This window comes from Mucor mucedo (assembly GCF_025094135.1).
Source record: "Mucor mucedo strain NRRL 3635 chromosome Unknown EV154scaffold_48, whole genome shotgun sequence".
Lineage (NCBI taxonomy): Eukaryota > Fungi > Mucoromycota > Mucoromycetes > Mucorales > Mucoraceae > Mucor > Mucor mucedo.
Genome location: NW_026252332.1, coordinates 104,086 through 124,817, shown reverse-complemented (window position 1 = coordinate 124,817; position 20,732 = coordinate 104,086). Strand labels below are relative to the sequence as shown.

Below are 20,732 nucleotides of genomic sequence, written 5' to 3'. Positions count from 1 at the left end.
CAATGGCGATGCTTTTGGTTATGTCTCTTCTTTGATTTTTAAAGGCGTTGAAGTAACTCCTTGGCAGCTTGTTTTACTTCGTCCACAACATCAATCCAATAATTCATCTTAAGGGGGCTTTGTACCACTTTATCTTTTGCGTTTTTCCATACACGATCCACAAAAGTCTTTGATTTTTTCAACAAAGCATGCACACTTTCAGTATCTTGAGGAGAGTCTGCGGTATGCTTTCTCGTCAGTTTCATCTAAGTCCCTTTCATGGAGTGGGGAAGATGCTGAACTAGATACCGACACGTAAAGATTATCTACAAGGGAGCGGTCAAGAAGATTGTCGACCATTTTTTGTAACAGTTTTTGCTTTGATTGACTGGTGATGTCCGAAGGTGACTTTCGGGTATAGCCGATTGTTTCATAATCGTTCTTTTTTAGATTAATAATGGATGCTCTGTATCTTGGCAAATAACTGACTGACCCATACACGGGGACAAGCGGCATACTTTGCCCATTCTTGCTGGCCAAACGGCATTTGCGTGTGGCCTGAAAGCTTAATTGCCTTGAATTGCAAGCAATTTAAGCATCGAAATAACAAATAAATGCCACCCTATTATTAAACTATAGAACATGTGTACACCAACGCAAATGTTTAGTACCCACGACCAGATTATTGTGATAGAACCGATGTAACTTACGTGACTATTTATAGTGGCACACGCTTAATATAATAATCCCAACTTGAAGCTGGGATCTTTATTTCAAGAATAGCTACACATGGCAGACTATCTCCAGCCCTAAGGTGGCACATACAAAAGAGCTTTTCGATGCTATAGTTTTGTGTTATTTCTTGGTGTCTTTTGGCAAATAAAAGATAATGTCGACAAACCTTTTTGTTTTCTTGAAAGAAGAAAAAAGTGCTGAAAAGATGAAAAGTATTTACATGAAAATAAATTAGAACTTGTTTACGTCAGGATGAGTTCATTTAATCACATTATTTGGTTTCATAACTTTATTCACATACAACTTTTTGATAATCTTTAAATCTTTGAAAGCTGATGTATGATGAGTAATTCCTCCAGTTGATAAGTGGAAGTCTGACTTGTCTCCTATAGTGAGCAATAAATCATTCAAGTTTTCATATTATACCAGTGGCACTGTACATTACATAAAGTGTTTCAGGAACAATTTGCCACTGATAAATTAATTTTATTTTTTGTAAAAGTTTGTGAGCTCATTGACAATTTTAAAAGCAAAAACGATTTAGTTCCGAAATCGCATGACTATGAGGTATCAAAGTTAGTTTGGCAAAAGCATAATTTTTTTTTTTTTTTTTTAAAAAAAAAAAAAGGCTTGAACTTAAAGAATTATCAGGCAGCTTAAATGGAAAAGCTAAAAACACTCAAAACCATTAAAGATAAGTTGTTTTGGGGCCGTTCGGAAATACAGGGACGCTTTCTTGTAAGCTGCATCTGGTGAGATTATTTTACTGAAATCAGCTGATGTCACAGCTTACTGGATAGACCTACATCTTCTTGCTTATTTATTGATCAAAGTATCATTTAATTTCGAAAATCTTTCTTCTCTTTATTGTAAAATTTAATAAGGGAGTTACTGTATTGTCTCTTCAAATTCCCATCACGGGAACAGATCAAGATAATATGTATTACTTCATTTCCAAGATCTTAACCAAGCCTTTACTATTAGCTGCTATCATTTCGGTCGTGCCTTTCTTCCAACACACTGAGCTTACAAAGGTAGCAGATATGTCTGCAGTAGGTGTATTCTCATCCTAAATACAAAGTCAGTAAATGTCAAAGACGGTAGTAATAACACTGACATGTCCGTTATCTGCAAAGTCGAAGGTTGCTACTGGATGTTGCGAGGCTTTGTGATATGTATAAACGGTGTTGTTTTCACTACCGCAGGTGATCCAATCACCGTTTAATGATAATCCAACAAAGTTCTTTTCGTTTTGATGTCCATCAAATGTCATCTTACAATCCGTCGAATTTACATCCCATAGTTTCAATGTGCTATCAATTGAGCTACATGAAATTTGATTGAGAAAGATATCGGTATCCAAATAATTAATACCTACGCTGATATGATTTCTTCGTCATTTAGCCATTTGACATAGGAAACAGCCTTTTTATGACCTTCAAATATTTTAACGGGTTCGTTTGGAAAACGTAAATCATAAAAGCTAACTCCATGATCTGTATAAAGAGTGAAAAATGAGCTCAATGTTTGTAGTAAGATGTATGCATTTGAAATACCAGCACAACCAACCGCTATGTGGTGTATATTATTTGGAGAAAACTTTGCGCAACAAACATTTCCGTTTTGTTCCAATGTATAGAGCGATGTGTTTTGAGATAAAGACCACACTTTAACGGTGGAGTCGTCACCACCCGAAGCTAACATATCTGGGTTTTTGGCACAAATATCAACACTCCAGGCACGACTCAAATGTTCTGTAAATTTCTGTGTCTTCTGGCCTGTTGTGACGTCCCAGATATCTATGATACCTTGATAGTCCGAGCTTGCTATTAGTGATTTGATATAAGGACTCCATGATAAACAACTAATCTTGTTTAAACAGTTTATAGAACGAACTGGGCAATGCAATGTGTTGGAGTAACATTTTTGCCCTATCAAGTTATAGTCATAAATTTTGATCTGCCTAGTAACACCACCCATTGCAAAAAACTCCTGATCACGGTCAAATTCTATGGAAGAAACAATGGATGATGTTGCAGAACTTTCGGTATAATTTAGGGAATCCACTTCGTCAAAATAGGAGAATTTTGTTAGATCATACATTGTTGTTGAGAAAACGTCCATTAATTTCCTCCCTAGTATAGTGTGAGTGTTTTTCATGAGTGTATCCGAGTAACAACATACTTTTTTCGATATTTAAATCTGTAGTAAATGTCGTGCGGTAAAGAGCTGTCAGATCGTGGAACTTTCCTCTGAAGTAAGTATTAGTTGATTGATTTGATTGGGGGGTTATACTTTAAGGATACTCTGGTTAGTACAAACTAGTGGAGATGGATCAAGATGCATACCTCTTTTGGTCATAATTAGTTTTTTCTTCTTCATTATTTGATTCTATTTCCTACAATACATAATGTAAATAACCGTTAAACTTCTTAGGTCAAATAATTACCGCATATCTTCGCTTTCGTAGTGTCTGGTTTTTGTTATCTAAGCACGTAAAATCATTATCAATGCAACCGTTTTCAGCGATCAAAGTATCGATTGTCTTTTATGAGATTAGTCAAAGGAAACTAATTCAGTTAAAATGAACTTACTTGTTCATTTTCTTTTTTGAGACACCCTAGAAAATGTTGCATCATTTCATTTTTTTCTTTTTTACGATCTTCTCCCGTTTCCTTGCTATTGGTGATAGCCGTTTCGAGTATTTCGACTAGATCTAGGATACTTTTTAATGAGCAAGATTTATTTCTAGTCATTACCCTTTTTTTTTTTACCTTTATGAGGCAGATATGAGGATAAAAGCTTGGCTATTGATGTACAATCTCCATTACTATTCTGAATGATTCTTTCGATAGGAACATGCCGTTCCGGGTTATTTTCTTTTAATGCTTTAATGCGGAGTTGAGCAAGCTTATTTACTACAAAACAAATCAGTACTACAGTTTTTTTTTCTTTTTGCAGAGAAGTTGTCTTTACATTGAAAATTGGGATGTATTTCGGCTCTGGTTAATACAGATCTGCACAGGGGACATGTCGTTTGTTGTTCAATATGCGCTTTGATGCATTGATAACTATATTCCTGTCAGAATATTTTATCGCACTAGTAAAAGGTTGTATTACCAATATGAGTGGCCACAATTCGTAGAAAAGACTTCATTCATTAAGTCTTGACAAATGGGACTATAATAAATTGTAAGTGACCATACACGCTTTTTGGTGTTTTTTTTTAGCTTTACCAAGACAATTCCTCATCAATTGTTTCGTTTCCGTGCTTATTTTCCACTTGGTCTTGTTCTGATCGCGATCCACTAAATAAAGCCATGATTGAAGATAATGAGGGCCAGCTATTGGATTGTTGAGTTCTTAATGGTGGCTGCAAGACTGGTCTTCTATTGTTCTCGGGATCTGAAAGGGGTATGTTACTTTGGTTAGATTGTGACATGTACAGAAAGAACCAGAACTTATTTATTATAAAAAGAAAGAAAGTGTGAAAACCACAAAACCACGTGATTATTTTAGACTACAAATGAAGGTTTTGCGATGACAATGTCTAAACCTATCTAAAGACGGCTTGCTACTCTATATTCTGACCCACCGTGGTTGGTAATGTAAGATACAGGCTTACAATGCCTACAAAGGGTAATGGGAAAGTCTTCATTATGTAGAGAAGTCTAGCCCTAGCTGTGGTAATAAAAAATGGGAGTCTATTCTAGAAAACAAAATTTGTTATTAACTAACCTTTTACCAATACTTAATATTCCTCTTTAAAAAGATGGTGTTATACAGCATAAGAATAAAAAAGAAAAAAATGAGAAGAAGGGAAGGAAAAAAATGTTTAAATGATTTTTATTTGTAGACTGATCAAAAAACCTTCGTATACATCAGGATGATTCAATTGTCTATTTAATCAGAAGTGAGTTTTACTTATAAAACTGATAAACAAGAGCTGGCTTACGTCAGGATGATTTAGTTGTATATTTAATCACCCATATGTTTGAGCCTTCACATACTAGAAAACAGGCGTATCTACAGTCCTAAAAAAACACCGGCGCATAAAAAAGTACGCAGAAAAAAAAAGACGTAGGTGTAGACATTCTCTTTTGTGATTACATCATTTGAAGGGAATAAACTACATTTTACAAGGAAGGGCCTGTCGTTGTCATGAGCGAAGGACTCCCGTGATACATGAGGTTGGTCAAAACATCACTACGTTGTTGGGTCATAAGAAATGAATATGCCTTATGGTCAGCCTTCAACAGCTCTATATGAATCCAAGGTGTTCCTGCACTTTTCAGGTGTCTATTTGTAAAGATTTTTTTTTGTTGCGGGATGCCTGGTGTCTTCCTTCTTTAGACCAATCTGTTACCCGCATATATATTCCTCTGCCATTTCTTCGAGATTTATTTCTCCTATATTTGGTCAAATTGTTTTTATGAAAACACTCCGCCTTTTTAATGTTGCTTATAGTTACTCGTATGTTATGCTCCCGAATAACCACTTACAACAATGTTTGTGCAAAAGTATAAATGCAACAGCCCTTAAATCTATTAATATACATGACCGCAAATGCCTTTCATTAAACTCATGCATTGGGGGCAGAATTAAACCTTAACATTAGTGCTGACAATAAGAGTAAAAGAAATAATATTCGTATGATCACGCAGTAATGACTGAGCCAGATGTCATTTGCTCAGTGATTTTTTTTCGAGCACATTATGCAATGTTCATGATTGGCTAGCAGAATAATTTTGGGATAAATGTTTATATTTTGCAGATCACAAAAGGTAATAAAAGGAGGGGGGGGGGGTAGGGGGAATTAATTAACAAGCACATCCATTATTGGGAGAATTTCCAGAGTTTTCTAAATCCACAGCACCTCCACGATTTAATCCAGCTCTATTTCTACCACGCGAACTATCAGCGAGTTGATCAAGAGGCATACGTCTCGCTATCGCATTGAAAAGTTGGCTCACGTTATCTGCGGTTTTTGCGGAGGTCTCAAAAAACAATAAACCAGCTTCATCGGCATATTCTTGGGCAGTCTAATGGAAATGGTTACAAATGTGCTGCCACCAAATACCTACAAGTACTAACCTTTGTCTCAACAGCTCTTCTTGATTCAAGATCACACTTATTACCAGCTAATGCAATAACAATATTGGGATCTGCTTGTCGTTGTAATTCATTTACCCAGGCTTTAGCCTTATCTAATGATGACTGAGAAAAAAAAAGGTTAAATCACAAGACAGTCGGATTAGTAGAATAATATGCTTACAGCTTGTGTGATATCATAAACTACAACAGCACAGTTTGCATTACGATAATACATGGGTGCCAAACTCTATTTAATATGTGTAAGAAAAGAAGGCATAATCGTTGGATGAATTTGTTTTACCTTGTATCTTTCCTGACCTGCTGTATCCCTAATAATGATATAAATGTTAATTTAGATTACACAAAGAATTACAATGTGATGATTTACCAAATTTCGAATTTCACTGTGGTGTTATCATCTAACGAAATGGTTTGTGCCAAGAAAGCAGCTAATAATAATATAAAATTAACTTTCCTCTCCCTTGTATATTAAGGAGTAAAAGTCTTACCACCAATAGTACTTTCTCTATATTCATCGAAATGGTCCTTGACAAAACGCATTACCAAACTGAACCGAAATTAAGTTAGTCATTGTAAATTTGTAGATGGTTTCGTTTAAACAAACCTTGACTTTCCTACGGCTGATTCACCTTCATTACATAAAAAGGAAAATTTTAGTTTATTCCCTCTCCTTCATCTGTTCACTAATTTACCTAGAAGGACAAGCTTAAACTGATAGGTCTTTGGTTGTTGAGCTTTGGTTGACATTATTATTTTTTTTTTTTTTTAATTGAAAGAAGCGGAAAAAAAACGAAAACCCACAGATGAGTGAGAAATATAAGAAAAAGAGGAACAAAGAGAGGGGAAACAAATGACGTATAAAAAATTCAAGCAATTTCTGTGCAACTTAAGGGTCATGATTTATCAAGACAATGAGGTCATGATACGCAATATCGTTCTTTATGGCAAACAATACTTTGATTCTAATTTAACGGTTCATTGTATGATGGTATGACTTTAAATGGATGAGGAATAAGGGCACTCGAGATATCGCCCCACCAAGATTCTGTACAATTCCTATACCATTCAACTAACACAAGCTTATGAGTAACAGTTGAAATCTCACAAAATAGGTTTTACTTACTCGTTTTTAATAAACCGTCTTCGAATCCAACTTTAGGTTCCCAACCAAGTTTCTCTAATTTAGTACAATCTATCGCATATCTAGTATCATTAAATGCTCTATCTCTAACAAATTCAATATGATCATTGACTTGATCTTGCTTATATCCAAACAGTAAAATCAAACGTCTTGCCATTTCCAAATTAGAAATTTCAGAAGGAGAGCCAATATTATAAGTTTCCCCCACAACGCCCTTGTGGAATATAAGATCAATTGCATTCACAACATCTGCAGCATATAAATATTTTCTGGAGTTATGCCCATCACCGTGAATGTAGCACTTTTTGCCTCGTAACAGGCTACAAATGAATTTAGATGTGATTTTCTCGGGAAATTGGTAAGGTCCATAAACATTATTGGAACGTGTAATCATGATGGGCAATCCAAACGATTTTTGATATGCCTTTACCAACATTTCTGCTGCAGCTTTAGTTGCTGAATAAGGATTGGTAGGTGACAGGATCGTATCCTCTGGACAGTCTGGCTAACAAAATTCATGAGTCTACATATCATCCTCTACAGACCTATTTAACTTACACCATTGATAACTTCTCCGTATACTTCATCCGTACTGACATGAACAAATCGCTGAATCTTTCTAATTTTAGCAGCTTCTAACAAAACATGTGTACCCATTACATTATTTCTATTTTAAATTCATTAGTCACTAAATACATATAGAATATACCATAGTCTTTACTTTGTAAATTCGAAAGAGTCACCAAACGAATTATCGACATGAGTTTGTGCTGCCAAATGAAATATAACGTCAATCTTTTTTTCCTTGAGGAAAAATGAAATAAAGTCTGCTGAAGTAATATCGCCCTAGTATAAAAGTGGTTAGGGGAAAAAATGAAATAACAAAAGAATAAAGCGTAGTTTCTCTTACTCTGACAAACGAATAGTTGGGAAATTCTTTGACACTTTTCAAATTATGTAACGAACCACAGTAATCCAGTTTATCGATGACATAGATATGGTATTCGGGATACAATACGACTAATTTACGCACAAGAAAAGAGCCACTATTGATAAACATTAATAGTTGGCACTTTCACTCTTCCCTTATACCTGATTTACATGAAACCCGCACCTCCAGTCACAAGGATATTCTTGACTTTGTTTAAATCTTGGGATAAAGCAGTTACTCGCTGTCCAATATCTTCTCGGTCAAAATCGGTAATCGTTTTTACAAGTGCCGCATGCTTTTCCAGATTTATCGCCATTGAGTCTTCCATGGAAATCGTACAAGGTGACATGGACGTAACAAGTTGCAGAAGGAATGGAAAAGAAGAAAAAGATGACAAGACTTTTGAGACAACTTAAAATTGATTTTTTTAAGGCCACTAAAATGTTAATAGTTTTTAGACCAATCAAAAACACCTTTAAATTTACTCTTGCGAGTGGAAATCTTGTTGCGATACGGCGATATTTCTATGTCCAAGGGATCATAACCGGACTATCTTCCGTAGTTACCTTCAGTGCAACCCGAAATTCTAGGAGGAAGCCGTTTCTATGAAGATTCGTACCCTTGAAGAGTAATGAATTAGCTTTTATGGCTTGTGACCTGATGGGATAAGCGTCCCCAATGTTTGTACGATTAAACAAGAATATCAAATCAATTTTTTCTATAAAAACCGGTGTTAAGGTAGATATGTAAAAGCATACAGCGTTTATAGACATCTAAACATTGGACAGTATGTCCATAATATGTTAGCTAGGAAAACACTTTTACTTATTGTGCTCGATCTGAAACCCATAAACTCTACTAAGAATTCTTTAAGTTCAAGGTGATCGTAATTTTTTGGAGAAAATAGACTCCCCAAAGGTGAATTCGAGTTGTCATTAAACGTTTCTTAATACAGTGATTACTATAATAATATGGTTTACTGTGTGGAATTAATTATTTTATGCGAACTATTAATTTTAAACACTAAACTAAGCTGACGATATAAAAAATATTGACGAAATGGTTTGACTTGATCATGGGAAACAAAGCTATTGTTGTGAAGACAATTAAAAAAGCAGCAGAATTAAGGGAGACTGACTTAACAATATATAGGGTGGCATTAACATTTTGTTATAAACTGTGGGAGAGAGCAAATGCCTCACATCTATGGTTTTTAGACCATACTGAGTACCTAGTAGAAATTAAATACTTCGTTACCAGAGTAGAGACTGCAGTGGTCGTAGTATTAATCCTAGTTAACCGTTTATTAAAGTTTGAGAGCATCGACTAAGTTGAGCCAATTTGAATGTGCCGAATAAGTTGAACCAGTTTTAAAAACCCGTTTATTTGAAGGAAGGGGGAATAGAGTTTGCTATAGCGGCATAATCTTGTACATTCTTATAGCCATCCTTTCCATGCCAGAATAAGACCCAGTTCGTATCTTTTAATCGCAAATAACCATTGGATCTTTCAAAGTACCTTTAAGTGATAAGTATTAGTGATTTTTTCACAAGAATAAAAAGCGAAAAACATACCACTTATTGACGCCATTGTCTTTTCTGCTTCTCCAAAGCAATTCAGGGTAAGCATCGCACATTTGTTTCCACAGGATATCTGTTAATCCAATTCCCTGACTTGAAGGAGCGATAGCGAACTTATCTAAATAAGCATGATCACCTTCTTTTGTCATGATAACCGCACCTTCATAATCACCAGCAATAATTGCTCCAGCCAGCACCTTCTCTAAGCGTTTATAAAATTCATTTGTATTCACATTTTTTTTAAAACTAGCTTCCAATAATTTTGTCAATTTGTCTAAATCCAAATCTTTGAGGTCTTTGTAGCTATTAATCTTGATACCATGTCTCAAGACTGTGGTTTTCGCCTGGTTAATCACACGACCTGTACGAGGCAAGGAAGAAGAATATAAAGGCTTGTCTGTAACAAGATTTGTGATTAATGCATTTGGTAATGATGAAGTGGGTACAATGATGGCAGATGATGTAGTAGGCAATTCATTTAGACAATCTCGGATTGTAGTGAGATTATCTAGTGTGCTAGGATAATTTTGTTGCCATGATGGGTTTTGCTGAAATGCCTTATTGATGTCGTCGTATTCTTCTTGCACATTCACAAGACTGTGTGCTGTGCCAGGCAATTCGTGATTTGGTATACCGCCTTCTTTATTGATAATGACAATTTTTGAAGGTACAAGTTTTGGATCGACCGCTTGATTGACCAGACGTTGAGTGAGTGCTAAAATAGCTTGGTTCGATTTAATAGGTACTTGCTGGCCATCTTGTTCAGTCAAAATAGGTACGACAATAGGAATTTGATTATTGTTAAGCGCAGATTGAATAAAATCCAAATTGATTGTGATTGATGCATTGGCAGATCTTTCTAATGCAGAACCATAAATCAATCTAGCTCTACCGCCGGCCTGTTCAATTGATTCCACTAAAGTCATACTTTCTCGGATCATACGCTTTGTTAATTCACCATGACCAGATTTATCTGTAGTCCAGCATGGATTATCCGAAACGACAATAGAGGAAAGTCCAAGTTTTTGCAGTTTATATAGAGTGTTTCCGACGCTTTGCCAATCCATTTTATCAAAGGGACCTTCCACTTTAGTGAGAGCTAGTTGGTGATAGGAAGGAGCTAGTAGTGCATTCACATACTCCTTTGGTGATTTTAATCCGGGTGCTCCCTTCACTTGTTCGAAACCGGAAAGTAAAGTTGGTGTATCTGTCTTTTCTTGACCGAAGCGTTTCAAAAAATGTTGCAGCTCTCTTTTGCTTGGTCCTGTATCCATTAAATTAACGAGCAGCTCCTATAATCATTTATTAATACGCGTTTTATTCTGACAGTTTAGCCGAATTACTTTACTCGAACTTGTTTTTGTTCAGGAATAGGCTAAATAATAGAGAAAAAAAGGTGTCAAGCCAAGCTAAAGTGAATGTCAAATAAAAATTTACTTTTGTCTCGGTGGTGTATCTTTTGCATGCTCTCGCTGTCCATAAGCAGACAATGGGCCGATTCAGTCGTGTAATATTCATTTAGAGAATGTGAAAAGATAAGAAGTGAAGTGTAAAAAAATAAAATATTTATTTTTTATTTATTTTTGACCCCCAGCATTGAGGGATGAGCAAAGGTGTGTCACAATGACTGGTCAACCTTAATTTTTTGTTTTGTTTTTACATACATTTACAACTGTTATGTTTCTCGTTGACTTTTTTGACTTTTTTGACAGAAGAAGATTTGGTAATACCCTCGTGTTGCTGTTTTGTAATTGACTTGTTTGTATCCATTAATCTAGTTTTAGCACCATAGTCACCTTTGTCAGCAGCCATTTGATAATATGTTTCAGCTCTAGCAAAATCCCTCGGCACACCAAATCCGATCTCATAAAACCAACCAAGTAAAGACAAAGCGTCAGTGTTACCTGCTTTAGCTGCTTTCTCACACCAAGAGAAAGCCAAATCCTCATTCACTGGTGTAGCTATTAACCAACCGCTAACATCGTTTTCCAATCTGTTGGCTTCTAACAGATCTCCGGGACCATGGCTTCCTCGGTTATTGAGTCGACATAGCCCCAGCATTGCTTTTGAGTTCCCGTTTAATGCTGCTTGCTCGTAGTAATCAAATGCTCTGGCGAAATTCATTGATTCGCCATATAAACCGTGTTCATAAATGGATCCAAGCTTAGCCTGTGCTTGATCATTATTTAACCTAGCTGCACGTTCATAATATAGAATTGCTGCATCCTGGCCACCAAATGGCTCCAATAATGGTCTGTAGCATAGTTTCGGTTAATTGGAGTTATGATTACATATCGATTAACTTACAAAGGGAAATCTACTTGTTCATATTCGTTAGTTAAAATGAGGGCAAACGTGTAAGGTGGTACATTAAATTCTTCGGATGATAAGGTGCAAGCTTTATGCATGAGTTTCAACCCTTCTGTCAAGCTTTGGCGTAAACCTAAACTGCCATGGATTGTCAAGAAAGCCAATTTCTGTCTGGTGGATGAGAAAACCTTAATTAAATAAATTATTACGGAAACTTACGTAGATAGCATTGACGTATCCAAAGTCAGAAGCTGTTTGATATAATTTTACTATTTTTGAATCTTCTAATCCTTTTTCTTGTTCAAAATGACTAGCTACGGCGAAAATGGATTCGGGTATGTTTGAATCAGCTGCAATTTTATGCAATGCAATTGATTTTGACTTGTTTTTCTTGAATCCATATGATTCCTTTTCCATCCAAGAAGCTTGCATGTAGCAAGCTTCGGGGATATTTTGTTTCGATAATCTGACAATCCATTTGACACCTTCCTGTTCTAGCATTCTTCTTTTTTGATCCGATGATTCATTTGATGTTGTACTTGTTGTAAGACTGGCCTGCTGTTTCATTGTGATATTAAATAAACTTTGTTGTTCAGATCGTTTTGTATTTGAGGAAGTAGAAGAGTAAGCAGACGAGGCAGGTTGTGGCACAATCAAAAATGGCTCAGGCCTTGTTGATTTTTTAGTTGTACTACCTAACCCCCACATACTACCCACAACACCCTGTTGGTGATGAAATGTATTGGCGCTTTCTAATAAATATTTAGCAAACATAAGCTGTGTTTTCGTATCTTTAGTCTTTTCTGCCATATCGCGGTATTTTTTAATTGCATTAGGTTCGTTGGTTAAATGGTAAGATACTTTGTTATATTTTGAATTTGTTGAAGTAAGGTTTACGAAAGGTGGCTTTTGAGTGTTGGCAAAGTTGGGCGAAGTAGGCGAAGCGAATTCATTGGGCAGCTATTTAAATCAAGTAAATACACGGAAACTATCATGTGCGTATTTCACAAAAAAAAAAAAAAAAAAAAAAAAAATATACCTCGTTTGGTTCAGATGCAGTCTTTGATTCACGACGTGCTAATTGAGACTCACTTGGGTTTACTGAATTAATCAATGAATTGCCTGCTATAGTTGAACCTTGTTGATAAACCTTCCATTCTGTTTCACTTGGTGTATCATCAAGAACTGAAACTGAGGCAACGTGTTCTTGGATCTTCCCGCTGTCCGTTTGTATATTACTATTCTGCTCGTCTGGATTGATGACACGTAACCCAAGAAGTGGATGTGTAATTGGTTTTCTTCCTTCTTCTGAAGAGTCTGATTCATACCCACTTGCTGTTTTGGGCACAATTGAATGAAATATTTGTGGCGTAACAGGCATAGACGATGTCGTACTGTCAGAAGATCCCCCTCTTGTGAAATAAGATGGCTGTTGTTGCTGCTGTGTTTTGCTAGTCAAGGTACGAAATGTTTCTGTTGATATTTGTTTGTCTGACATCGAAAAAAAAAGTAAAGGATAAAAGAGAGAACAAAGAAGAAGAAAAAAAAAAGAGGCCATGTTTTTGTTTATTTATATGCACAAGGTGCCTCCTTTTTAATGGGAAGGCAAATTTTGTAGTAACCTACTGATCAACTTATCCGCTTTACATGCCATAACAATGTCTTCTTCAGCAAGGTTTAAAGAAAGTCGCATACAGATATCCATTCTTCCACCTTCCATCACCAAGGCATTCGTCTGTCCAAGAGATTCACATACACGCATCAAATCACTGGTATTTGGAGGTTCAATATTATGCCATTTACAAGTTTGGATATGATAATGAGCGACATCTCCAAATTCTATTTCAACTAGACCAATTGCTCTAGAGCGCTGCATACAGGCAACTAAGAAAATCTTTTGGTGTAACGAACATGACCTAATGAAAGCCACGGAAGGGGAAGTAAACATTTCTTTCACTGCTTCAGTTACAATAGGAATTGTCACGTGAGTGCCCATTTCAGGCCTTGTTTCGACAATTTCAACAGCACGTCGACAGATGTCAAGAGCACGACGCGCATCACCACTTACTGCACTCACTTTACGCGCAGCAAACTCAACCGCAGAAGGCGTGAACGCATCTATACCTTTTAACCTTGATTGAACAATCTGAATAATTTGTTCGAATTTATAAGGTTGGAAATTGATACGTGTTAAACCCATACGACTGGCAATTTTGTTACTCATAATTCGCTCTGGCAAATCCATAGTATTGGCTACAGCTACAACAATCAACTTTGAAAGCGGTCTGCTTGGCCAATCGAAAAAATTATACATCACTGTTTGCTTTTTTGTCACTAAAAGATCAAGTTCGTCCATCAATACAACTCTAAAAAAAGATTATTCAGTAACACATAAGAAGCACAATGTCAGTTTATATTTAACCTTACGTTGTTCTTTGATCATTACTTTGCTTTGAAAACTTTGCTTCCAACATCTGTAATGCATGCGAGGCAGTATATCTCTTCTGTTTCCCTTCATTTCTATCCATACACTCCCACAAAATACTGTAAGCTTGGTTAGGATCCGTCAGTTTCATTCCATTAATCTCAACAAAATCAAACTGAGGTATAGTCTTTTCTTCCGCTTGATGTTGTAAATGTCGAATGACTTCCAATACAGTTGCTGTTTTTCCAGTGCCTGGTACGCCTGATATATATACGCAGGTACCCGTTGCCTCGTGAATCGCACTTTCAATATATCCTAAAATATTCATAAATTCATCTTCACGGCAAGGTAACGAATCTGGTACTGCAGATACGTGAAGTCTTTCTCTAGCTAAAGCATATGGTGTCATTGAGCTGATATCACTCTTTTCGTGAACTTTTCGTAAGGGTACAACTGGAGCTACTTGATTGATTCTAATCTTTTCTCTTTTAGTTGATTTTAATCATTGGATTCTTTCTTAATCTTACCTGTGAATGGTTCGATTGGCAGACAGTGTAGGTTTATTTTTAGCTACATGCCGACTAGGCACAGCGACCTTTCGTTTTTTCAGCGTTGTAGGTCTACGTGATTTTTTTGTTTCTTCAACTTCAGACTCGGGCTCTGACTCTGACTCTTCTTCTGACTCTGATTCCGAATCTTCTTCAGATTTTACTTCTGCTTCAGATTCTTCATCGGATTCAGTTTCTGGTTCATCGACTTCCGAAGAATTAGGATCGACTTGACGTGCAGGCGATTTACTTCGAACTTTAGAAGAGGGTGGTTTTGTTTGTTGTGTGGATGGTTTAGCTTGACTTGGAAGTGGTTTAGCTTGACGTGGAAGTGGTTTAGCTTGTCGTGGAAGTGGTTTAGCTTGTCGTGGAAGTGGTTTGCTTTGTCGTGGAAGTGGTTTAGTTTCAGGTGCAGGAGCAGGTGCTTTAGCTTGTCGTGTACGAGTTTTAGTTTGGCGTACAGAGGGTTTAGTTTGACGCGTGGTTGGTCTATTGGAAGTGGTTGTTTCGTTATAGTCGGTTACAGTTCTTGTTCTTTTCCTCCTTTTGATAATATGTGAAGGGTCAATGTCGCTATTAATACGTGGCATTTTGTATTTTATGAAAGAAGATCAAATGGAAAAAAAAAGACCTTTTAATGTGACTGTCCCAACTTGGCCAGATCAAATTGCCTTTTAGATCGTCATTAAATTTTAGCAGTAATCTTATCCCTTTGTTGTCCTTCCTATCAATCTAAATATCTCTTTTCATGGCGGTATTGAATTCTAGAGATATCAAGTTCGTTTATTCCGCTCGCCCTGAAACTCGTACTTTCAAGGTTGTGTTCAATCTAACAAGCAAATCAGGCGCAACTATCGCTCTTATAGTAAATCGACTACTATTAGTATGCTACAACACCGGTATGATCCTCCATCTGGTAGCGTGTCTTTAGATCCAAAAAATCTCAAATTGTACACTCTAAATATCTTGCATAACTATACGGTTTCTGTCATTAAGTGACTATATAGCACTACCAATTGACAGTGATGATATACCGTCTATTCAGGTCAAAAGCATATCCTCCTCAATTAAAGAAAAGTGATAATTGTTGCTTTAGTATTGACGATTGCCAGCAATCTTTTCAGGAAAATTTAAAAGCTATCAGTATACACTTCTTTATCATGAGCTTGCCTGAACTTTACTTAACCAGAGTTGAAGATAAGGCTAGTCAGCTTTCCCGTAGCCAAAAACAAAGGCTTGTAATTGCCCATGCGTTTATCCGAAAACCTAGGGTTTTATTACTTGATGAATCTTTAATAACATAGGACAGTGATCATAAAAAACTCCCTCAACAGGCCAACAATTGGGTTTTGTCACATTGATGCTCTCGCACTCAAATATTTAGTCTCAATATCTCGGCGTTTATTTGTGAAATAATGTTTTACCAGAAACATCTGATTTTATAGTATTAAGCACATGTTTTAATGAATGCTCTATATTTTTTTTTTTTTTTTTTTTTTTGGTAAAAGTAACATAAATGTCATTTTTGGTTTTTATTTATTTTGCATTGAAATTTAAATTGATAGAAAAATAGTTAATTATTGATTGGCATGATAAGAACTCAATTTTGCGGCATCTTGAACAGAGACACCCTCAGCCTTTACGACATTTTTTATAGCTTTCTAAGACAACGGGTTAATATCAGAAATATAATTTATAATAGATCACTTACAGTTCCTTCATTAATTTTGATTAAATTAACATCGCCGTTCTCATCGACGTCGACAGTACCAGCGGGTTTCAAAGAGTAAACTCCTGGAATACGTACATAGTTTTCTTTAACGCCATGATGTTGACCACTTTCGGCAACATTGTGGTTGATGTGTTGCAAAGGTTGACCATCACGAAGAGAGTTACCATTTTGAACATTTTCTTGAGCACCCGTATTAGTATGCTTGATGTGTTGCAAAGGTTGACCGTCACGAAGAGAGTTCGCATTATAAGTATTCTCTTGAGCACCAGATGTAGGACTCTTGAAGTGTTGCAAAGGTTGACCATCACGAAGAGAGTTACCATTTTGAACATTTTCTTGAGCACCCGTATTAGTATGCTTGATGTGTTGCAAAGGTTGACCATCACGAAGAGAGTTCGTAGTTTGAGTATTCTCTTGGGCACCAGCTGTAGGATTCTGGGAGTGTTGCAAAGGATGGCCATCACGAAGAGAGTTAGAGGTTTGAACATTTTCAAGGTCACCTGTATCAGTATGCTTTATGTGTTGCAAAGGTTGACCATCACGGAGTGAGTTCGAGTTTTGAGCACCTGCATTGGTATGCTTGATGTGTTGTAAAGGTTGACCGTCACGAAGAGAATTAGCATTTTGGACGTTTTCTTGCAAACCCGTATCAGTATGCTTAATGTGTTGCAAAGGTTGGCCATCACGAAGAGAGCTAGATGTTCCAACATTTTCATGGCGACGTACAGTAGCGGGATCAATGTGCTGAGCTTTATGAGTGTGCATTTCTGTAGGGTCAGTACGATAGACATTTCCGTTTTCATTGCGGGGAATGGTGGTAGCCCCAGCAGCGGCAGTAGCAACAGCAGTATGAGTAGTAGAGTCAGCTCCAGTTCGAGATGCTCTACGATTACTGTGGCTTACTGTAGGCTCATTTTGACGAACATTGTAATGGCGAGGGCAGTCGCTAGTATCGATACGGTGAACAGTACCAGGCTGATTGTTAAGGGCTTGATGACTTTCATGAATAGGACTAGTTTCAGTATGTACATGTCCAAGACGAGATCCAGCATTGGGTTCTGTACGGTTCAGAGGATGGTGATTATCTTGAACACTATGACGAGTCTCTTGATGAACACTACTAGAACCGCTCTGTCTGCGTTCTTGATACACTGGAGCAGGCGCATTACCAAAGGCAGAACCTCCACCAAAGGCAGTCTGTTGGTTATTACCGAAAGCAGATTGTTGATAGTCAACTGATTGTTGTTGGCTCTTATACATTTCGGCATCAGACATTCTTCTTTCTCCTGAAGTTCCCCCACTTTGGCCACTTAAACGGCGAACGGCGTTAGAGAATTTGCTTCTGAAACCTTGAGTAACGCTGTTGTTACGGCGCTTGGGGTTGTTAATATCATCGATTGTATTGGGTGTGTTCTTGAAATTGTCGTATTGACGACCCTTGATTTCTTGTTGACGAGTGTCGGGAACAATTTTTCCAGTAGTAGCACGAGTACTGCTAATACTTTCAGAAGTATCATTGCGAGATCCTAGAGCAGATGCTCCAGTAGCATTAGCGGTACCAGCGGGACCCAAACCATTAGAAGAGGCAATACCATTTTGAGTAGTTACGCCATGTTGACCATGGTTCTGGCCGTTCAATACTTGATCGCGACGTTGAGGAGCAACAGGCGGGGCTTGATTCTGGGAGCCATTAGCCAAAGATTGGGGAGGAGTAGTAACATTGTCATTTTTAATAACAGGAATTGTTTGTCCTCGGTGAATTGTACCGTTGTTGTTTTCAGTCCAGTTTTCAGTTGTAGTTTGATGTGAGTTTAATTTACTACCAATGGTTGCGCCACTAATACCACCGGCAGCAGCAGTACCAGCAATATTATGGTTACGACTTTCACTAACACCATTAGTAAAACTACCAGGGATAGTACGAGTAGATTTGGTAGTAGCCTGAGAATCAGTAGCACGAGCCTGGAGATCATTACGGATTTCTTGATTATGTTTAGCAGGAAACGAATGATTACGCTGAGAAGCGTGATCTTGATAATTGACCGAGGAGTCATAAGTTCCAACACCATCTTTCTCAACGTCGTTCTTACCATTCAATCCTAAAGCACCACCAACAGTTGCAGCTGCAGCACTGACAGCACCGGCAGCACCAGCAATTACGCCCTTGTCATGATTATCAGTTTTTCCTGCATCGACATGGCTGTTATTGACTGCGGTATCTTGAGTGGAATTTCCATATACATTTTCAGACAAATCGTAGACATCATTTCCAGTTTCACCTTGGGTTGATCCGCCATATTGATTGTCGGCAGCCAAAGTTTGAGGAGCAGTAGTAATACCTGAGCTTCTTTGGGCACTTTGAGCAGCTGTTAAACCTGAAATACCATGGGTGGATGTATCCTGGACGTCTTGAGTAGACTCGCCATATTGATTACCAGCAGCCAAAGTTTGAGGAGCAGTGGTTACCCCAGAACTTTGATGAGTCGCATACGGATTTTCAGAAGCCAAAGTACGAGATGAAGCGATTGCTTGGTCTTGCTGAGTGGAGGAATTTCCGTGAGCATGTGTTGTTTCATTTTGACCAGAAGTGGGATCGTATGAATCATCATAAGTGTCAGCCATCTGGTTATCACGGGAATTACTTTGTACGGAATCCCTCATATAAGTGTGGGACATCATATTGTCATCCTGTCCGAAATCTTTTTGAGCATTGTTAGACGTATTACTGGGATCGTGCGGTTTACTATAAGTGTCAGCCATCTGATTATCACGGGAATTGTCTTGAACGGAATCTCTCATATAAGTATGAGACATCATATTGGCATCATTTCCGTAATCCTTTTGAACATTATGAGACATGCTGCTATGGTTACCATCACCAGTATGATCCTTGCGGGCACTTGAAGAAATTTTATCGTCCACTGATTTAGCATGAGAGCCATGAGTCTGGTGACTATCTTCCTTCTTGTCGATTTTGTTAAGACCTAGAGCATCACCGACAGTAGCAGCAGCGGCAGCTACAGTAGTAGCAATTGGTCCAGCACCACCGGTGTTGTGGTCTGTTGCGTGAGCTTTATCATCACGTAATCCATAATTGTTGTCCATAGTACCAGTATTACGTCGAGCATAAGATTCGATATTACGTTCCGCATACGAATTGCGATGAGAGTTACTCTGTGAATAATCTTGACTTTGAGTTCCAGAATTACTATGAGAATAGCCCTGAGAATTGACATTTCTTTGAGCATTATCCTGAGTATAGCCTTCAGTACCAGTAGTGTCACGAACGTAATCCTTAGTGCGAGAATGATCTTGGGTGCGAATTACATCCTCACCAGAATTGTTATTCTGGATTCCAGTACGAGCAACCTGGGAATAGGTCATATGCTGCTTACCAGTGGAGGCCTTTTGAACTTGCGAGCTATCTTGTGTATCGGCACGAACCTTTTGTGTGTAATAATCTTTCTGGGCATTGGATTTCGTCGTATGTTGAGATCTATCTGAGGTAGACTGGTCATACATGGTCGATCCAAACATTCCACCCAGCGCAGCTACACCAGCGGCTTTATTCCCGCTATCGGATCCAGTACTCTTGCGGTGTACATTAGAAATTTTGGGATGTCTTTCAGATTTTACACGTTGCTGATATTCTTTATCCTTGATACTGTAATCACGTTGAGTAGTAGTGAATCCTTGATCTTGTTTAGAGTTGATTTCACGATGACGTTTAGAAGTTGTAAATCCTTGATCAGGTTTATCTTCGATATACAAGACGGGCTTGAATCTTCTGTGGTCTTTAGTAGAGACAGCAGTCTTGTTGGTTTGAGCAGTAGAATGATCTTCGTTAACTTGACTAGAATAATCTTGGCTGTCTTGGCTTGAGTATTCTTGTTCATCTTGATAAGTATTGTGTTGATCAGGAGTAAATCCTTCGAGTTGGTCAGCGGAACTTCCTTGGCGGCGTAAAACGTCAGTAGCATTAGGTTCGTTATCTTTATTTTTAATGCCTAAAGCACCACCAACAGTAGCGGCAGCAGCACCTGCAGCACCGACAGTGCCAGAAATTACACCTTTTTTAGGCTTGTTAGGATCAACAGTCTTATTGTAGGCAGATTCATATTGACGGTCTGAAACTGGAGCGGAAGGTTGGTTATCCTTTTCAGAATGGTTTAGACCCAACATACCACCAACAGCGGCGACGCTGCCAGAAATCACACCTTTGCCAGATTTGGAGCT

At 37.7% G+C, this 20,732-nt stretch overlaps 9 protein-coding genes across 9 annotated transcripts; 1 reads left to right on the top strand and 8 right to left on the bottom strand.

Annotated features, from left to right (window-relative positions):
* Window positions 1-198: 198 nt before the first annotated feature.
* On the bottom strand, window positions 199-495 carry EV154DRAFT_421061 (uncharacterized protein; the record flags this gene model as incomplete). The annotated part of the gene is made up of 1 exon (XM_051595994.1): window positions 199-495. One exon carries the CDS (start codon window positions 493-495, stop codon window positions 199-201), a length of 297 nt encoding a protein of 98 aa, XP_051457416.1.
* Window positions 496-1,518: 1,023 nt separating this feature from the next.
* Window positions 1,519-4,400, bottom strand: EV154DRAFT_509672 (WD40-repeat-containing domain protein). Its single transcript, XM_051601625.1, has 11 exons — window positions 3,951-4,400; window positions 3,835-3,894; window positions 3,691-3,785; window positions 3,489-3,632; window positions 3,309-3,430; window positions 3,164-3,259; window positions 3,063-3,112; window positions 2,899-3,008; window positions 2,093-2,849; window positions 1,832-2,039; window positions 1,519-1,783 (listed from the first exon to the last, which is right to left on the bottom strand). Exons 1-11 carry the CDS (start codon window positions 4,154-4,156, stop codon window positions 1,658-1,660), a joined length of 1,974 nt encoding a protein of 657 aa, XP_051457415.1. The 5' UTR covers window positions 4,157-4,400; the 3' UTR covers window positions 1,519-1,657.
* Window positions 4,401-5,436: 1,036 nt separating this feature from the next.
* Window positions 5,437-6,651, bottom strand: EV154DRAFT_233023 (ras family-domain-containing protein). Its single transcript, XM_051594510.1, has 8 exons — window positions 6,522-6,651; window positions 6,434-6,458; window positions 6,318-6,376; window positions 6,197-6,257; window positions 6,110-6,137; window positions 5,990-6,055; window positions 5,809-5,931; window positions 5,437-5,756 (listed from the first exon to the last, which is right to left on the bottom strand). Exons 1-8 carry the CDS (start codon window positions 6,574-6,576, stop codon window positions 5,535-5,537), a joined length of 639 nt encoding a protein of 212 aa, XP_051457414.1. The 5' UTR covers window positions 6,577-6,651; the 3' UTR covers window positions 5,437-5,534.
* Window positions 6,352-8,370, bottom strand: EV154DRAFT_509662 (uncharacterized protein). The gene is made up of 8 exons (XM_051601624.1): window positions 8,072-8,370; window positions 7,881-8,016; window positions 7,692-7,816; window positions 7,529-7,637; window positions 6,953-7,475; window positions 6,522-6,898; window positions 6,434-6,458; window positions 6,352-6,376 (listed from the first exon to the last, which is right to left on the bottom strand). The coding sequence occupies exons 1-6, from the start codon at window positions 8,248-8,250 to the stop codon at window positions 6,792-6,794; spliced, it is 1,179 nt and encodes a 392-aa protein (XP_051457413.1). The 5' UTR covers window positions 8,251-8,370; the 3' UTR covers window positions 6,352-6,376; window positions 6,434-6,458; window positions 6,522-6,791.
* A 913-nt stretch (window positions 8,371-9,283) lies between these two features.
* Window positions 9,284-10,755, bottom strand: EV154DRAFT_421153 (uncharacterized protein; the record flags this gene model as incomplete). Its single annotated transcript, XM_051595999.1, has 2 exons — window positions 9,284-9,419; window positions 9,476-10,755. The coding sequence occupies 2 exons, from the start codon at window positions 10,753-10,755 to the stop codon at window positions 9,284-9,286; spliced, it is 1,416 nt and encodes a 471-aa protein (XP_051457412.1).
* A 269-nt stretch (window positions 10,756-11,024) lies between these two features.
* Window positions 11,025-13,316, bottom strand: EV154DRAFT_509659 (uncharacterized protein). The gene is made up of 4 exons (XM_051601623.1): window positions 12,831-13,316; window positions 12,011-12,751; window positions 11,789-11,958; window positions 11,025-11,735 (listed from the first exon to the last, which is right to left on the bottom strand). The coding sequence occupies exons 1-4, from the start codon at window positions 13,287-13,289 to the stop codon at window positions 11,138-11,140; spliced, it is 1,968 nt and encodes a 655-aa protein (XP_051457411.1). The 5' UTR covers window positions 13,290-13,316; the 3' UTR covers window positions 11,025-11,137.
* Window positions 13,317-13,325: 9 nt separating this feature from the next.
* On the bottom strand, window positions 13,326-15,571 carry EV154DRAFT_232950 (P-loop containing nucleoside triphosphate hydrolase protein). The gene is made up of 3 exons (XM_051594509.1): window positions 14,744-15,571; window positions 14,219-14,689; window positions 13,326-14,157 (listed from the first exon to the last, which is right to left on the bottom strand). The coding sequence occupies exons 1-3, from the start codon at window positions 15,352-15,354 to the stop codon at window positions 13,386-13,388; spliced, it is 1,854 nt and encodes a 617-aa protein (XP_051457410.1). The 5' UTR covers window positions 15,355-15,571; the 3' UTR covers window positions 13,326-13,385.
* EV154DRAFT_481645 (AT3G28860-like protein) lies at window positions 15,513-16,068 on the top strand (the record flags this gene model as incomplete). The annotated part of the gene is made up of 2 exons (XM_051598412.1): window positions 15,513-15,629; window positions 15,772-16,068. The coding sequence occupies 2 exons, from the start codon at window positions 15,513-15,515 to the stop codon at window positions 16,066-16,068; spliced, it is 414 nt and encodes a 137-aa protein (XP_051457409.1).
* Window positions 16,069-16,538: 470 nt separating this feature from the next.
* On the bottom strand, window positions 16,539-16,804 carry EV154DRAFT_509655 (uncharacterized protein; the record flags this gene model as incomplete). The annotated part of the gene is made up of 1 exon (XM_051601622.1): window positions 16,539-16,804. One exon carries the CDS (start codon window positions 16,799-16,801, stop codon window positions 16,544-16,546), a length of 258 nt encoding a protein of 85 aa, XP_051457408.1. The 3' UTR covers window positions 16,539-16,543.
* Window positions 16,805-20,732: the final 3,928 nt, after the last annotated feature.

What these genes read in the sequence shown, in the direction of transcription:
- EV154DRAFT_509672 (XM_051601625.1), bottom strand. Translation starts at nt 4,156, where the DNA reads ATGTCACAATCTAACCAAAGTAACATACCCCTTTCAGATCCCGAGAAC. An exon ending in ATTGATGAGGAATTGTCTTG is followed by an intron (nt 3,895 to 3,950) that starts GTAAAGCTAAAA and finishes AATTTATTATAG; the next exon opens with TCCCATTTGTCAAGACTTAA. An exon ending in AATTGTGGCCACTCATATTG is followed by an intron (nt 3,786 to 3,834) that starts GTAATACAACCT and finishes ACAGGAATATAG; the next exon opens with TTATCAATGCATCAAAGCGC.
- EV154DRAFT_233023 (XM_051594510.1), bottom strand. Translation starts at nt 6,576, where the DNA reads ATGTCAACCAAAGCTCAACAACCAAAGACCTATCAGTTTAAGCTTGTC. An exon ending in ACAGTGAAATTCGAAATTTG is followed by an intron (nt 6,138 to 6,196) that starts GTAAATCATCAC and finishes TATCATTATTAG; the next exon opens with GGATACAGCAGGTCAGGAAA. An exon ending in TTTATGATATCACACAAGCT is followed by an intron (nt 5,932 to 5,989) that starts GTAAGCATATTA and finishes TTTTTTTCTCAG; the next exon opens with TCATCATTAGATAAGGCTAA.
- EV154DRAFT_509662 (XM_051601624.1), bottom strand. Translation starts at nt 8,250, where the DNA reads ATGTCACCTTGTACGATTTCCATGGAAGACTCAATGGCGATAAATCTG. An exon ending in ACTGGAGGTGCGGGTTTCAT is followed by an intron (nt 8,017 to 8,071) that starts GTAAATCAGGTA and finishes GTTTATCAATAG; the next exon opens with TGGCTCTTTTCTTGTGCGTA. An exon ending in GACTCTTTCGAATTTACAAA is followed by an intron (nt 7,638 to 7,691) that starts GTAAAGACTATG and finishes AATTTAAAATAG; the next exon opens with AAATAATGTAATGGGTACAC.
- EV154DRAFT_509659 (XM_051601623.1), bottom strand. Translation starts at nt 13,289, where the DNA reads ATGTCAGACAAACAAATATCAACAGAAACATTTCGTACCTTGACTAGC. An exon ending in CTGCATCTGAACCAAACGAG is followed by an intron (nt 12,752 to 12,830) that starts GTATATTTTTTT and finishes TGATTTAAATAG; the next exon opens with CTGCCCAATGAATTCGCTTC. An exon ending in GAACAAGTAGATTTCCCTTT is followed by an intron (nt 11,736 to 11,788) that starts GTAAGTTAATCG and finishes ACTATGCTACAG; the next exon opens with ACCATTATTGGAGCCATTTG.
- EV154DRAFT_232950 (XM_051594509.1), bottom strand. Translation starts at nt 15,354, where the DNA reads ATGCCACGTATTAATAGCGACATTGACCCTTCACATATTATCAAAAGG. An exon ending in GCCAATCGAACCATTCACAG is followed by an intron (nt 14,690 to 14,743) that starts GTAAGATTAAGA and finishes AGAAAAGATTAG; the next exon opens with AATCAATCAAGTAGCTCCAG. An exon ending in AGTAATGATCAAAGAACAAC is followed by an intron (nt 14,158 to 14,218) that starts GTAAGGTTAAAT and finishes ATCTTTTTTTAG; the next exon opens with AGTTGTATTGATGGACGAAC.